A 16,605-nucleotide genomic window follows, 5' to 3' on the forward strand; every position below is an offset into this window, starting at 1 on the left:
GATGTGACATTCTCAAAAGACTGGATCCAGTGACACCAACTGGTAGGACATACCATTTCCCTGTGTCAGATCAGTCGAACATTAATATTTTAATTACTGGGGATGTGTGAAAAGAGATGTAACCAGTTTTATTGCATTTACATTGAAGCTACACTGTAAATGGTTCATAATACCGCTGCAGTAATGTAAACCCTATTTCTGTATGACATTCCTTATGAATTGCAATCAGCGTGAAGCTCTACTGGTTAATTTTTCAGTGATATAAGTTGCATTGCTGTATCCGGATTAGAACCAGAATTCTAGTCATTTATGTATAGACAGACATGTAAATTTCACACAATTTCCAAACTTTGCAAACCTATAATTTTCTCCACAATTCTCATATACCTCTACAAATTGGTAGTTTTCCATCTCATATTTGGATCAGTGAAACCACCAAAACGTGAAAGAAATCCGAGATTGTCAAGTAGAAAATGTTAGTATCCTGCATTGAACTGATGTGGAATTACGCAGAACAGGGATGCACAGAGTTTGGACCACTTGCAGCCGGCCATTGATCTGATGGCTACCTGGCTCTCACATTACTGGAGTACTGGTTATTCCTCGTGCTGGATACACGTCGATAAAATTAATGTCGCACAAGACTAACATTAAGCCCACTCTTATCTAATGGGAACTTATAATTTCACTTTGAAAATAATTTTCTTTGCAGTAGGAAACAAACTGAAGCTTTCAGTTGACACAGGGTGTCATATGAAATGTGATGAGTGATATTTGTTTGGACTGACTCTGGCTAAACATTGCAAATATCTGCCAAAACACCAGAGAAAATGCGCTGATGACTCTTTAAGAAGAGACATCCTGTATATGTGAACCAACTTATTACATAATGGAACATTAAATAATCATAGAATAGGATCTGACCGATAACCTTTTAAAGCCAATTTTTTGTTTTCTATGATAAAAATTGAGGCAAACGTCAAAGCCATTGTGAAATCATTGGAGGGTCATGTTTCAAATTAAATTGTGTAAATAATTTTTCTGTGAAAATATACTGTTGTTATATTTGTTAAATAAAATGTATATTTGTGAAACAAACGATGTGAACTGCATGTACAGATTGTTAATTTATTTTTCAACTCTTGATTGACAGCATTGAACATCAGCTGAAAACTGATCAAACTGAAGCTTCAATGCCTGATGTGCAGACACCTTTTTCAAGTTCTCGCGATGCATGTAAGCGCCTTATTCGGTATCACGTGTATAATGAAAAGGTTTTGAGCCAGAAAGATTTGGAGAAAGCTGATGAAATATTTGAAGCAACTGCGAAACATCTGTTAGATAAATTTCGGCAAATGATGAATAAATACAACTATTTGCTGTTGATGGAGAGCATGGTAAGCATGTGAACAATTGATGGACATGTATTATATTTCTAAATGAGGAGAAGGAATTTGTTTCCCTTCTTAACTTGTAGGAAATATTTCTGTGAAATTGTACTGCTGTTTATGAAAGGAATTTTTGTATTTTCTGTTTAATTAATTGGTTATTAAGTCATCCTCATTATTTGCACTGTCGGGCTATTGCATTCGTAATTTTAGGATACCATGCTTGAAAGTTACAAGAAACTAGAAGAAATGTTGTATTTGTGATTTGCACTTTAAAATAACATTACATTGAGGTGAAAGTGACATCTCACGATTACACCCTTTGAGGAATGTAGCAGGCCAGGCAAGTTTCTGCAGTCTAATTGCACTGATATTGAAGAAAATGTTAGGATGTAAAGAGTTGACTTAAGTAAAATTGCTAGACTTGTAATCGGATGGTGTGTGGATCATATATCCAGCTGACCATTTTCCTAAATCCAACCAATTCCCTGTATCTCCTCAAAGAAGCTGTGTAACAAGCCTCTCCCACCCTCATCCCCCCTCCCACACACACATCAGCCTGTCTCCCTCCCTTGATGATCAGACATTGAACTTTTAACCTTTCTACTTTCTAGTGTCTTCCAGTTACAGGCTTTGTCATATTTCCTATTCCTAACATAACTAATATCTGAAATAATGATGATAATCGCTGGTGGTATAGATTTGACTGACAAGGGAATGGTCCAATAACACATGTTGAAACCTACCCTGAAAGTTATTACACAGAAACAAGACAAAGAAAGAAATGAGCACTGTCAAAATTTTAGCTACTGAGAGCCACTGTAAGTATTTAAAAAATAGCTGAAAATTGTCAAATTTGTAGTGCACCATGCGGCAGTAGAAATGTGCACTATAGCAACTGCGCATGCGCAACAAGGCCCACACACACACACACACACACACACACACACACACACACACACACGCACACAGCCAAGGTCAGCGGTACATTTGTAAACAGAAAACACAACACTACCCGATCGTAATTTGTAAAGGACATTTCAGGTTACCATTTGTTGATAGTTTCTCTGACACTACAGTACCCAGTCACTGTTCTCTTGAATTAGCCACCCAGGTAACATCTATTACAAATTATCAATTGCCTTTCGCAGTATTAGTAAGTATTGGAATTACAGATAAAGCTGAATTAATATTTATTGTGCTTTCGTGAGACATGCGTGCCCCCCCTCCCCCCTCCTAGTTCCACAGTAATGTGGAATCCAGTTAACATTCTCAATTTAGCAATGATGAAATGTGAAGAGCATGGTTTCCAGCCGAAATTACTTACTTCTCCTGAGGACATACATATGTGTCATTTGTTAATTGATTTCGTTGACATTCATTCAAATGATATCGACATTTTGTTCGAAAGTGTGGATACGTTAAAAGAAATAGAAAATAACTGTGACAATTCCATGAGTTGTAGTTTCAGATGACGTCAGTAGTGCCAGTAACAGTTCTGAAGAAGAATACTTTCCAAGCCTTAAAATAAACATATACTGCAACAGCTCTCAGCGACGAAGAAAAGGCAGTGAAATATTGATTAAACGATGGAGGGAAAAAACACTTGCAGTTAAGCTGTGTGTAAAGGAGTTTTCATTTCGTAAAATCTGTGCGTGAACTGTACATCTGGAAGAATGAATTACATGAAGTAAGAAATATGCGCCAAACAGAAACCCAAAATCAGCTGAATGAAAAGCTGTGCAAAAGATTTAGAACTACTCGTGAGAGCCTACGCATCGTTACCGATAGAGACCTACGAGACTGGGCCCTTCGAATTCCATCTGACATGAACATTACTAATTTCCAGACTTTGTCGACCTGGCTACGCAGTTTCAAGAAATCACACAGAACAGGAAATCACAAAATTACCAAGTTTAAGTCTCGTAAACATGTAGAACAGCTGCCAGTTATCCTTGCAACTGCTGTTTATAATGCTGATCAGTCAGGTTTCATGAAAGAACTGCATACACACTGCACTTTATCATTTCGGGATGAAAAAAAGGCGGAGTCAGTTGCCCAATCAATGAATACAATGACACATTCATATATGATAATGCCACTGATAAGTATGAGTGGTTTACTGTCTCCGCAGCTGTATATCTGTCTCTAGAACTGCAGGGCAAATAAGGACCAAAAATTAAAAAAATGGACTGTTTAGTTGCAAAAATCTTGTAATCTACGTATCAAAATCTGGAAAAATGGGAAAGAATAATTTTCAACATTTCATTTGAAACGTATTCCTACCAGCTGGAGAAACTAGTTCATTGCTTTTGTTGGATTCATGGTCTGGACATAACAACGCCTCTGTTTTTGTGGAGGAAGACGAAAAATGTGTAGATGTAATGTGGATTCCACCTGGAACTACTAGTGTGATTCAGCCCCACAATAAAGAATTTTTTCAATGATGGAAAGCATTTTTCAGTAAATTATCAGATAACATAATTTCCGATACCTCTCCCTCGTTTCAGGTTTATCGGCGGAACAGTATTCTTAAGCTCCAGCATTTGTGCATTACTAGTTTCCTTCACTACGCTTTACGAATGTGATCAAGTAGGCCTGATATGCAGTGCAATATGCAAAGTGCCTGGCTGCATTAATTTTTCCTTTGTTTGGTGTGCCTGGCGCAAGAAAAATGTTTGTTTTTCTCATTCAATACACACTTCGCATTTTTGTGACGACTATGGAGAATAAACAAAGAACTGTTTCACTGACAGTCAAATGTACAACATTCAGACATTATTATAAAGAATGGTCTACAGGAATTGTTATAAAATGTAGTACTGCGAGACACATTTCATTTCAACAAATTAAAAGTCCTCAATTATGGAAGTTGTCTGTGACATCAAACACTGCCATGATTTTATTTCCTCTGCTAACCTCTTTTATCAGAATTACTTGCAGGTCTTTCAACTGGACACCACTGCAGCTACTTACATGTCCTTAACTTTCCCCAGTTACCTATCGGAATATGGAGACCTGGAGTGTAACTTGGAGTCCAAACCACGTCTTTCGTGGCCACTCATACATCTGTGAGAGGTGAATGCTCGGTTAAAAATCATAGTGAAAAAAGTTGTGGTCTAAATGGGATTTGATTACGCACTTTATGGATCATGAAGTGCGTGCTTTGCCACTAGACCATTTTTGTTAAAATTTTTATTATTATTATTATTATTTTATGACCAGTAGACCTTGCACACGTAATGGAAATGCTAGCTTTGTCACCTCTTGAGATGGTGCTCTATGCTGGTAATTAGTGTTCTGTTTATAAATTTGCCCTCAGTGGTAATGAGAAGCAAGGGAAAAATGCCAGCTGGCATACCAGGAAAATTTTGGACCAGTGATAAGGAGAGATGGAAATGCGAGTCCATGTAAAGTGCACGATCTCCACACGTCACACTTCCATACAAATTGAGACACTTTAATTCTTTCTTCCCTGCGCCATTTTGCATACTCCGTCAAGAATAGTGTGCTCGCCTTGCAAAATAATCCTCACTAAATAGCAAAGTTTTGCATTGTGGCTGTAACAAGATAGATTTGTATCCTGTATGCCAAATATTAGCACTAAAAACTAATAACACAGCATTCATAGGCAATGTTCGCTACCTCTTATTGTGTTCTGTTCCCTCTAGTACAAACAATTCTACCCATATACAAGTGCATTGTGAATTTTCTGCAAATGTTCATTTGCATGGATTCGCTTCCATTCGCTCCATAGTATACCAGGCTTGAGATGCTTAACATTGGTGTCTGTCAACTCCAGATAATTCCGCTGTGTGGTGCTGCATGAGTGATTCACAGAGTCGCGCGCCAGGTGGGCAGGGCTGTGCAAACCGCTGTTGTAAGCTGTTATTCGCATGGCAAAAATGTGTAACTTCAACATTTTTTACAAAATACTTGCAGTGCCTCTTAGCAGCTAAAATTTTGGCAGTACATTTCTTTCATTGTTTTCTTCCTGTGTAAAAAATTTCAGGGTAGGTTTCGACATGTCTTATTGGACCATTCCATTGTAAGTAGTTCATCTAAATGACTCAGTCATACTTATGATAAGAGCAGCAACAATTTTTGTTTTTCTTTTTGAACAGAAGATGGGAGTATGGCAGGTATTGGAATGAATTCTTGCTTTATCAAATGCTCAATATTTTTAAATTCTTGTATCTGGCCCATAAATGTAAAATTAGTTTTCATACTGTGAGACTATTCCCTTGGAAGTAGTAGTATTGTAGCTTTACCTCACAACTACTCTTTACATTGTTTATTTCTTGAAATGAAATGGATAATCATAGCATTCGTGTTGATGACAATTCCTAAAGGTAGGGCTAATGGACAATATTGTGTAACAACCTGTAACACTAAGCAGGTATTGCTATAATGCTTTCCAATGTTTCTGTCTTGCATTCTGTGATATTATCACAGCTAATTCAATTACGTTGCATTAATCTGTGAAAAATAATTAACTTGTGGTCACTTTCAGTGGCTTGATTTCTAATATGCCATTGCAATTTCATTGTAACCTCATAATATTAGTTATATGCTATATAAATGGCTCATTTTCTTTAAGTTGACTAACTGATTAATTCAGCAGCAGTACTATGTAAATCAACATTGTTAAAATTAATATTCCAAAAGTTCACCTAGGAAGGAAAAGAAAACAGAGGAACAAGCATCTGGGCTAGATGTAGTTTCCGTGTAGAACATACAAGCTAGAAACACTTCATTTATCAGGGAAAGGATTTTCTTCAAGTGAAATACTGTAGAACGCCAACTATAGAAGATGCTCAGGTCATGAACAACCTCACGTGATACAAAGACTTTGAATTTGGAAGGTGCAGTGTGCAATTGACATCTGTACATAATTCAAGCATAAAACATCGTTTTCTGAAAAGAACTGATACATATATATGTAATGGTAGTAATGAACAAATGTTAAATTGTATAGGGAACCACTGAAACATACAGACACCAATGAGCCATAATATTTTGATAAGTGACTTTTACAAAGGACATATTGTTATGACTGAGTGCACGAAAAGTGGCATATTGGAAATGGTTGCACTGGTTGCCTGTTTGCGTATTACTCTCATAAGCATGTGCGAAAAGTGGTCAAAGGATGGTGAAACCATGAATAGGCAACAAGCTGTCGGACATCCACACTACTGAGTACAGCGTCGGTGCAGGCACAAGTTTTTCAGAGCACACCATTTGGTGTACATTGTCGAATGTGGGGCTCTGCAGCAGACGACCCCTACACTTTCTTACATCAACTCGATCCGTCATCAGTTACAATTTCAGTGGGCACAGGATCATCAACATTGGACTGTGCATCAGTGTAAATGTGTTACCCGATTGGATGAATCACATTTCTTGCTGTATCAGTGCAATGGTTGTGTCCAGTTACACCATTATCCGAGTGAATCATTGTTTGAAACGTGCCCTGTGCTATGGACACGAGCCGATAGTGTTATGTATGGAGGACATTCACCTGAGCTTCCACTGTATCTGTGGCAGTAATCGAAGACACAGAGACAACTGTGGACTGTGTAAACATTATTGTGACTACCTATGTACCTTCATGTTTGATGTCTATCCTGGCAGCCACGGCATCTTCCTACATCGTAACTGTCTTCATCACCAGGTCAGAATTGTGCCACAGAGATTTGAGGAGCATTATAGCGAACTTTCATCAATGAAACTCCCCCATGAGAAACCGATAGAACACATCTGGGATGCTATTGGGTGCCAGCTCCGCACCGAGTCACTGCCCCGTAATGTACAGGAATTGCGTGACCTATGCATAGACATGTGGTGCTACAAGTCTCTGGAACTCATCGGGGACTTGTCGAATCTGTGGTAGATTGACACACAATGGAGCAGATAATCATAATGTTTCGGCTCATTGTTGTATATACATTCACACAATAGTATTAGAAAACTTTTTGTTTCCCTTTGTGTGGGGCTGAGAATCTGGGCCACAGCTCCACAAATGCCATGACATTTACAAATGCTTTAAAACATTTCATTGACAAAACAAGCTGCTCTGTAGCACTTTCATCACCAGAGTCTTCGTCGACCTGTATTTCGCTACCAACAACTTTGATAGCCATCTCTAACGCTCACTGTCAGTGAGCAAGAGTTCTGCATCATTATTAAGTTTGAAAGAAGTTTATTAGTTTCTGTTTTTTTCCAAAACATTTAGCAAGTTTTTCCATGATAATTTTAAGGTATTTTCTCACACTATACTTTGAGCTTCAACTACCCAGTATATAGTGTGCTTCGTGGTGCTGGCATGTATCTATTTTGCAATGGTGTGTTGTGACTGTGATTCAGAAGTAGCAATTTTCTGATGACAGTGTTTCAGTAACTCTTTAGCTCATGGCCTGAATTAGGACTGATACGTTAGATAGTAGATTCTTCTTAGTTGTTGTCTCATTGAGTGAGTGCAGCAAGCGAAGAGCTTTGCTTGGAAACCCTGTAGACATGAGGTATTTTCGGTGTTTAGGAAAACCTCATTATGAAACCAACCGCAAAAACCTCTACAGATACTCATGTATTTCTGTGATTGTTGTAGTAAACATGGGGACATTAGTGGTTTTTCTCAGAGATCTTGGTTTGGTAGTTCTACCAATGACCATCAGCTTATGTTAGTACACTCAGTAGCTCTTTACTATTTTTATTAGGTGTGACATTTTGTAGGTAGCATTTTAATATTTAAACCAATTCCATAAGTGCTATACTATTTGTCCATCTTTCTCCACTAAATGTTGAAGCCTTCACAAAACAGATCAGCTGCTATGTTATCAACTGATAAATTTCACCCAAGAACACCAAGAATTATAACTACTATGCCGTGTAATATGTTGTTTTTTTACCTGTTAATCCATGCTTCATTTGGCAATAATTTTCTTTTTCATGACGTCATTTTCTGTGCAGTGCCTTTGTCTTAGCCATAATTTTGAGATCCAAAAGGCTCATACATCTACTGCTCGCCAGCAACAGAACAGTTTCTTGGCATTGTCAGTATCTTTCTACATTTCATTACATCTAATTTCCTTTGAAATGAAGGCACTATGATTTTTAGTTTTAACTTTGTGACTTTCCTGGGCATGATATTTATAGGAAACAATTTGAATGCTGATGCATAATTGAAAAGTAGAGCAGAAAACAGCTGGAGTTTTGTAAATACAGATGTCAGGGGTTGCCGCTGTAGAAAGAAGACAGCTAGTAAAGCTGTCAAGACAGCATAGGAGACTGTTTTTTATGAAACCAAGCATCAGAAAGACTTGCTACTAAACTGGAGTGACAGTTATAATAAAACATTTAATTTCAGTAAAACTTTTAGAGCAAATCCAACATAGATTGAATTGAATGTAGAAATTTGCTCATCTCCGTAACCTTAGGACTATTTGAAGCTGAAACTGCCATTCTAACCTTGGATAATTAAAGAATGAGATTTCTACTGTAGACTTATCAAAATCTTGATCTGTGACTGGCTGTCTGTAGTCGGTTTTGATACATGCAAGACTGTTTTGGTGTTTGGGAATAATTTCCTGATAAAATTTTGTTGCATTTTTCCAACACAGGAAAGTCTGTGGAAGTGCTAATTTCATAATGATAGTGGAAAAGTATTTTATTGTGCTATCATAGATTAATCTGTTGTCCTTCCAGTTACTCGTTCCTGTTTAAATCGCATTATCTGATTGAAAGTATCAGGGCACCTATTGGTGAATGTTAATATGAGGTGTGTCAACTCTTCGCCTTTATGACATCTTGAACTCTGCTCCCAACACTTTCAGTAAGGTGTCTAAATGTCTGTGGAGGAAGAGCAGCCCATGCTGATGTGTTATCTATAGCATGTGATGCCTTTCACATCATTGATACAATTTCTCTGGCTTGAATCAGTACAGAAGTTAAACTTTGATAAAATATATTAGTGATTGACATTACTGTGGATAAAGTGGATGCGTCCAGCAGTTGTCCATTTGCTGATTTGCTGCCCTCAGGGCCCCTGAGCTCACTCTGTTGCCTCTTTTATTGGGGTCACATGTAGCATTGTCAGGTACAGTAAGGGGGGGGGGGGATAAGTATAAGTTTGCACTGTGTTGCCTTGAGGCTGGGAGTACACAAATTGAATCTGTACAGATAGGCTGGTAGCCATGATAAAATCAGACAAGAAGTAAATGGAGAGCCAAATACTGAGGAATGTTACGTTATTTGTTGTCATTTTTGTATAAATGAAACAGTGCTACTTCCAAAGTTAGGTTTTTGGTAAATATTTTACAGTTTCCAGTCGATTTCAATCACTGTGTGACCATCATCAGTGCTATTGTTAAATCCCTAGCCCAGTTGATTTTGTACCTTCGGTCTGACTAGTATGTTTGTTTGATATGTAGAGATTTTACAGTATTACTGCTTATGTTTATAAGTCCACAGGGCTTTAATACTAGCACAAATAATGGTCACACAATGATCGAAATCAGAATTTTGTGCACTATATTCACATTTTCTTACATCTCTATAATTATGTAAGTATTTTATTCAAGTTTCCATTGTGGATTACACTATATCTGTACGATTCATTATTGGTTCAGATATGTATGTGTTGTCATGCATGAGAAGTTGGATATGTAATGATATAACAGCATTTTAAGTGTCTGTGTTCCATTTCCCTCCATGCATCTTATGAATTTCATACTGTTTGCTTTTCAGCGTGAAGTAAACACATCAGAATTGATAATGATTGATCGGATGTTTGTGGCAGAGGAACATAATATTCTGGAGAAGCTAAAGGAAGAGGAACAGAAGGCAAAAGGTATTAAGCAATCTATAAACATGAGTTAGATTACATATTGTAGGAAACTATAGTTTTTATTCTTTAGGAAAGGATAGATAATTTCTGTAGTGTCGGCAGACTTGCCAACACTACGCACACTAATTGAAAGAGGCGGCCAAGATGCACGCGCTAACTCAAGAAGGATGGAGTGAGGTCTGAAACAAGATACGTAATGAATGCTATAAAGAAAAGTACGTAGCTTCTGGACTACTTAACTTTAATCCATCCTTTGTATACATCGTTCTTGATGAGACATCTGGAGATTGTGGCGATACAAGTGAGACTCTTTAGATACAAGCTATCTAAGGCTAATGGCGCCTTGTTAGGTCGTAGCCATGGACTTAGCTGAAGGCTATTCTAACTGTCTCTCGGCAAATGAGAGAAAGGCTTCGTCAGTGTAGTCGCTAGCAACGTCGTCGTACAACTGGGCGAGTGCTACTCAGTCTCTCGAGACCTGCCTTGTGGTGGCGCTCGGTCTGCGATCCTGACAGTGGCGACACACGGGTCCGACATGTACTAATGGACCGCGGCCGATTTAAGCTACCACCTAGCAAGTGTGGTGTCTGGCGGTGACACCACAATTTCCTCTCTCTCTCTCTCTCTCTCTCTCTCTCTCTCTCACTCACTCACACACACACACACACACACACACACACACACACACACACACACACACACACAAAGAACACAGTAACCACTCACTCACATAGTTTCACCCACACAGCTTATTATTGCTCACTTCAAAACAGAGCAGAAACATTCAAATTGCTAAATCTCACCCATACCAATTTCTTCTCATTTACTACTCTCCAACTGCTTCTAAACCATCTTGCTGCGTCTTCTGTTGTCACAGACCTCCAACTGCAAATCATTTTCATTATGTCTGTCCTTTAATAACTCATCTGCTAACAACACTGCCTCTGTTGCTGACAGATGTTATGGTAAATCATTTATAAAAATTAAGAGCAGTATTAGGACCAAAGACGGAGTCTTTAGATACTCCAGAACTAACTTCCCTCTATTCTGAAACATAACTTTTACTTTCATGACATATTTTCTAACGACTGTTGCCTGGCAGAAAGATATGACAGACAAGTTGTGGATAGTGCCATGAATACCATGTTTGTATAATTTCCTAAGCAGCGGAAGATGATTATCGATCAACTAAAAGGTATAAATAAATCTAAAAACAGCCCACTGTTAAATTTATCTTTGTGTGTAATGGTAAGGATTTGCTGCAAGTTGCAGAAAGCTTTTTCAGTAGATTTATTTTACCTAACTTTGAGCAGTAAGTAGACATCCATTAGTCCAACATCAAACAGTCCGAAACACCCAATAGTCAGGTCCCATCCCAGGTTCGGAGCCACTTGGAAGTGTCCACTTGTGCTGCTTTTAGACACAGTCAGCATTTTTTGAATTAATTGGAAGCATTCAGACTCCACATGGCTGATCTCAGTTGTCACCACACACAGGTTAAGTTCATTGTTTTAATTGCAAGCAGTGTTTCCCATTTTTTCCTTGCAGACTATGATTCATATTACACAAGGCGTATATTCACTGGGACAACCATGAAATCCAGGAAGAGCCCAGAAATTTTTTCATCTTGGAAAAATTTGGGATTTTTTAAAAATTCCAGGTACTTTTTGTTGCTTCAGTTTTCCACTGAATTTTTGTAATTGGTAAGAACTGATACTTCAGCGAAGGATTTTACTTTATCATGCTATTGCAGAATAATACTGCAGCAATAAAACGAAAACAAGATAACAACACCAAAATAGAGCTTTAGTTGCAAAATAAATGTGCCATTTACAACAACAAACAGGATGTATATGCTCTGGGAAATCCGGGAAGAACCTGAGACACTTTTCATCTGGGAGAAAACTGGGAAAAACCTGGGAATTTTTAAGAATTCCGGGAATTTTTCATTGTTTTAGTTTTCAGTTAAATTTTGTAGCTTTTACTGGTAAGAACTGATACTCTAACAAAGAATTACACTTTAGCCCATTACCGCAATATAATACTGCATCAATAAAACATATACGAGGAAAAGAAATATATATAACTTAAGTTGCAAAGGAAATGCGCCATTTACAGCAACAAAACACAGCACACACACAAGTGTCTGCCAACAGAAAAATGTGTCAAGGGCTTTATGATGAAGACTATTCAATACTTCATAACAACATACTGTTTCTGATGGGCGTTATGGCACAGCGGTTAACTTTAGGTTCATTTGAGCAGTTGCTAGTGGGCTTCTGCGCATGCGCAGTTCAGTCGCGTATGAGCAGTACCTTCTCCCGCTTCTAGCTACTTCAAGTGCGACTGTTAGCTGTATCAAGATAACTAGACATGAGTGGTATCAACAGTAGCAACAAGGAGCCAGACTGTACCTGGAAACATTTTTCTGACACACCCAAGCTGCCAGATTTGTGCATGCGCAAAGCATTCTGAGTTGTAGTGAGATGAGGGGTAGTCTCAACGTGAACCGTGTTTACGTTTGCTGTTTCCTCTTGGTTTACAGCCCTCAAGAACAAAACGGATTTCTGTGGCCGGTAGCAATAAAGAGGATTAAAATCTTTCCATAATTATGGAAGGCTAAAATATTGTCACGTAGAAGAAAGTGTAATTAGATGAATGACGAACACAAACTTCACTTAACAAAGGTTTATTCAGTACTTGCACATGCAAGAGTGCGGAGCGAACTGCCTCTGGCCAGAACACACACAGTATATATATACAATGATCCTTAACATTTGTGGATACTTCTAGAATGTACTCGAACTGAATATAGAAATTAAAATTGTTTTGTCCAGGTGAGTTTTGAACTCGCGACCCTCCATGCAACAGTTTAGTATCATAACCATTACACCATGGAGCTGCTCAGCTTCTTCTGCGACATTGCTCCCTCCTTAAGAGAACAGCGTCTCGGTGTTACGTCCTCCTAGTCCGGGAACGAGTCATCTGTCCTGCATACTCTGACTCCTGATGACTGATTCTCGCCCTGGCGGTGATTTTCTTAGAAGTTCTTTTGCTACTATGCTCTTAGTCACCTTTCCGCTTGTTGCCTGTCGCTGGAGCTTCGAATTTATCCTGGGTTGTAGGATCCTTATAGGGCTTCATTCGAAGGACGTGGACTGTATCTCTGACCTTTCGTCGCCTTGTGTCGGGGTCGAAATCTTCAGCTTCATAAGTAACATCAGAGAACTGTCTTACAACCTTATAAGGTCCAAAGTAGTGCCTGAAGAACTCAGAGAGACCAACCTTCCGAACAGGAGTGAAGATCCAGACGAGGTCACCAGGTCAGTAGATAACAGGGCAGTGGTTTGCGTCATACCTTTGGCGATCATTTCCTTGAGGCTGCAGCGTGCAGAGTCGAGCTAACTGCCGAGCTTCCTCAGCTCTGGTTAACACCTGGCCGATGTAGTCATCGTCCACGTCATCAGGATGTAACGGAAACAGAGTGTCCATCATCATAGTCGCCTCAAGCACATGCACCAGGAAAAATGGCGTAAATCCTGTGGTGTCTTGTTTGGCAGTGTTGTAGGCAAACATCACAACAGGTAGCACCTCATCCCTATTGCTCTGCTCAACATTGAAGAACATTGATAGCATGTCGGCCAAGGTCTTATTAAGGCGTTCCGTAAGCCCTTTAGTTTGCAGATGGTAGGCAGTCGTCGTGTGATGAGTAACGTTGCACCGACGGTTTATCTGTGTCACAAGATTCGACTGAAAAACTTTCCCTCGATCCGTAATTAATGACCTTGGGGCACTGTGTTTTAATACAATGTCTTCCATGATGAATTTGACTACCTCAAACGCTTTGGCTGTTTCCACGGCTTTTGTAATGGCATAGCATGTCAGGTAATCAGTGCAAACAATAATCCGTCTATTGCCACTAGCAGACATTGAAAATCATCTGAGGAGGTCAATCCTAACACGCTGGAAAGGTGTTTCGGCTGGTGGAATTGGTGTGAGCCAGGTGGTTTCTGAGGAACTGCCTTTCGCCTCTGGGACTCTCGACAGTGCGACACATAGTTATGGACACTTCTAAATAAACCTGGCCAGAAAAGTCTCTTGCAGATTATATTGTATGTCTTAATAAATCCTAAATGTCCGGCCTCAGGTGTCATGGAATTTCTGTAGAACATCTAAGCGCACGTGTTTAGGAATCACTGCTAGCCACGTCTTTCCAAATGGATCAAAGTTTTTCTTGCAAAGTAATCCATTAACTACCTTAAATTTTCCTTTCACATCCTCTGACCGATTTAAGGCAAGCATAATTTGAGATCTTGGCGTCCTTCTGCTCAGCAGAGAGATCCTGGAGTGCAGCGAGACGGTCACTATCTTCATCGAAGTCTTGATAGTCTTGCACAGGGTTTCTTGAGAGATAGTCGGCATCGTGGTGTTTTCTTCCACTTTTGTACACTATGGTAATGTCATACTCATGAAGACGTAGTGCCCACCTGGTGAGTTGTCCTGTTGTATTCTTAAGACCTGTCAACCAACAAAGTAAATGATGGTCTGTAACAAATGTGAATGGCCTTCTTTGGAGATACTGTCGAAATTTGCACATGGCCCAGATCACAGCAAGACATTCTCTTTCTGTAGTTGAGTAGTTTTTCTCGGCTTTGTAAGTGTCCTAGAAGCATAGGCTATAACTTTCTCTTTTCCATCTGAAATTTGCACCAGAACAGCACCAATCCCATACCCGCTAGCATCTGTGTATAGTTCTGTAGGTGCTCTCTCATCATACAGACCAAGTACAGGGCCAGTCATCAGAGATTTTCACAGCACATCGAAAGAATTTTGTTGAGCAGCACCTCAGATAAATTTAGCATCAGCTTTTAACAACTCTTGAAGTGGCCTGCCTTTGATACAAAAGTCTTTGATAAAACAACGGTAATAAGAACATTATCCGAGGAAGCTTCTCACATTTCTAATACTTTCAGGAATCAGGAATTTTGTTATAGATCTCACCTTTTCTGGATCTGGCCGCACACCTTTGTTTGACACAAGTTGTCCAAGTACTTTGATTTATTTTGCTCCAAAGAGACACTTTCTTGGCTAAAGTTTCAGTCCGCCTTGTTGGAGTCACTTAATAACGGCCCTCACTCCTTTTATATGTTCATCAAATGTCTCTGGAGGACACTATAATGTCATCCAAATAACAAAGACACATCGTTCACTTCAGGTGACTTAGAAGATTATCCATCATCCATTCAAAAGTTGCTGGTGCATTACACAAACCAAACGGCATTACCTTAAACACATGTAGGCCCTCAGGGGTCCTGAGTGCAGTTTTCTCACGATCAGCCTTATCTACTTCGATTTGCCAGTATTCCCTTTACATGTTCATGGTTGAGAAAAACTTAGCCCCCTTCAGACAATCTAAAGTATCATCAATGTGTGGAAGGGAGTAAATGTCCTTTTTAGCTATCTTATTAAACTTCATGTAATCAACACAAAAGTGCCAACTGCCATCCTTCTTCCTAGTAAGGACCACTGGTGACTACCATGGGCTCTGCGAACACTGAATGATGTGATTCTTCATCATTTTCTCTACCTCATCGCGAATTATTCGACGTTCCGATGCTGACACACGGTATGCTGTCTGGGTTATTGGTTGATGGTCTCCAGTGCTAGTCTGGTGCTTCACCTTCGATTTGTCTAGTTTGCTCTTCACCTGTGGATTGAAGCATTGAGAGAACTCTTGAAGAGTGACAAGTAGCTTTTCCTGTTGGTCCTTAGCGAGATCTAGTGGTAGTCGAGCTAGAAGATCTTGTCTCTTAGTGGTAGTGCTAATATTGCCGACAGACTCGGCATGGGAGGTTTCTATGACACTCAGCTGTTTTTCAATTAATGGCTCAGTGTTTGCTATGCACATGCGCCTTGGAAGGATCTGCATTTTTGGCGACAGTTACCTATCCACAATTCACCGAATCCATTCTTAAACGAGACGACAGAGGCTGGGATGACCAAGTTATTCTTCAGTGGTATGCTTCTCTTACATTCCACTACAAGATCCATGGGTTTATGGATGGCATGACATGTGACAGTTACCTTTCTAGTGCTGACTGCAGGAGTGATCACTTCATCCAGCACAAATAGTTTCCACACACTTGGATCCGCATGTTCCTATCCACGGTTTCTCATCTCATCTAGCATAATCTTCGAGCGACCACAATCTATAATTGACTGAGAAGCTTTCAAAAAGTCCCATCATGTTTCCTTTTAGCCACCTTCAGTAGAGATATTTTGTTGTTGACGAATACAGTTTTCTGCAACTGGTGATGGTACTTCTCCGAAATGACTGGGTATGATGCTTCAGAGTCCACAAGAGCTTGGGCT

General features: G+C 39.3%; 1 protein-coding gene across 1 annotated transcript in view; it reads left to right on the forward strand.

The window, feature by feature from the left end:
• Window positions 1-16,605, forward strand: part of LOC126249431 (mucin-5AC-like) — a 307,175-nt gene that overhangs the window by 271,138 nt on the left and 19,432 nt on the right. Inside the window, exons 16-17 of the mRNA XM_049951084.1 lie at window positions 1,154-1,397; window positions 10,134-10,236. Of these exons, the coding sequence (XP_049807041.1) occupies window positions 1,154-1,397; window positions 10,134-10,236 (347 nt within the window). The remainder of the gene's footprint in view (window positions 1-1,153; window positions 1,398-10,133; window positions 10,237-16,605) is intronic.

The sequence above is a fragment of the Schistocerca nitens genome, chromosome 3 (genome assembly GCF_023898315.1).
Source record: "Schistocerca nitens isolate TAMUIC-IGC-003100 chromosome 3, iqSchNite1.1, whole genome shotgun sequence".
NCBI classification, from domain to species: Eukaryota; Metazoa; Arthropoda; class Insecta; order Orthoptera; family Acrididae; genus Schistocerca; species Schistocerca nitens.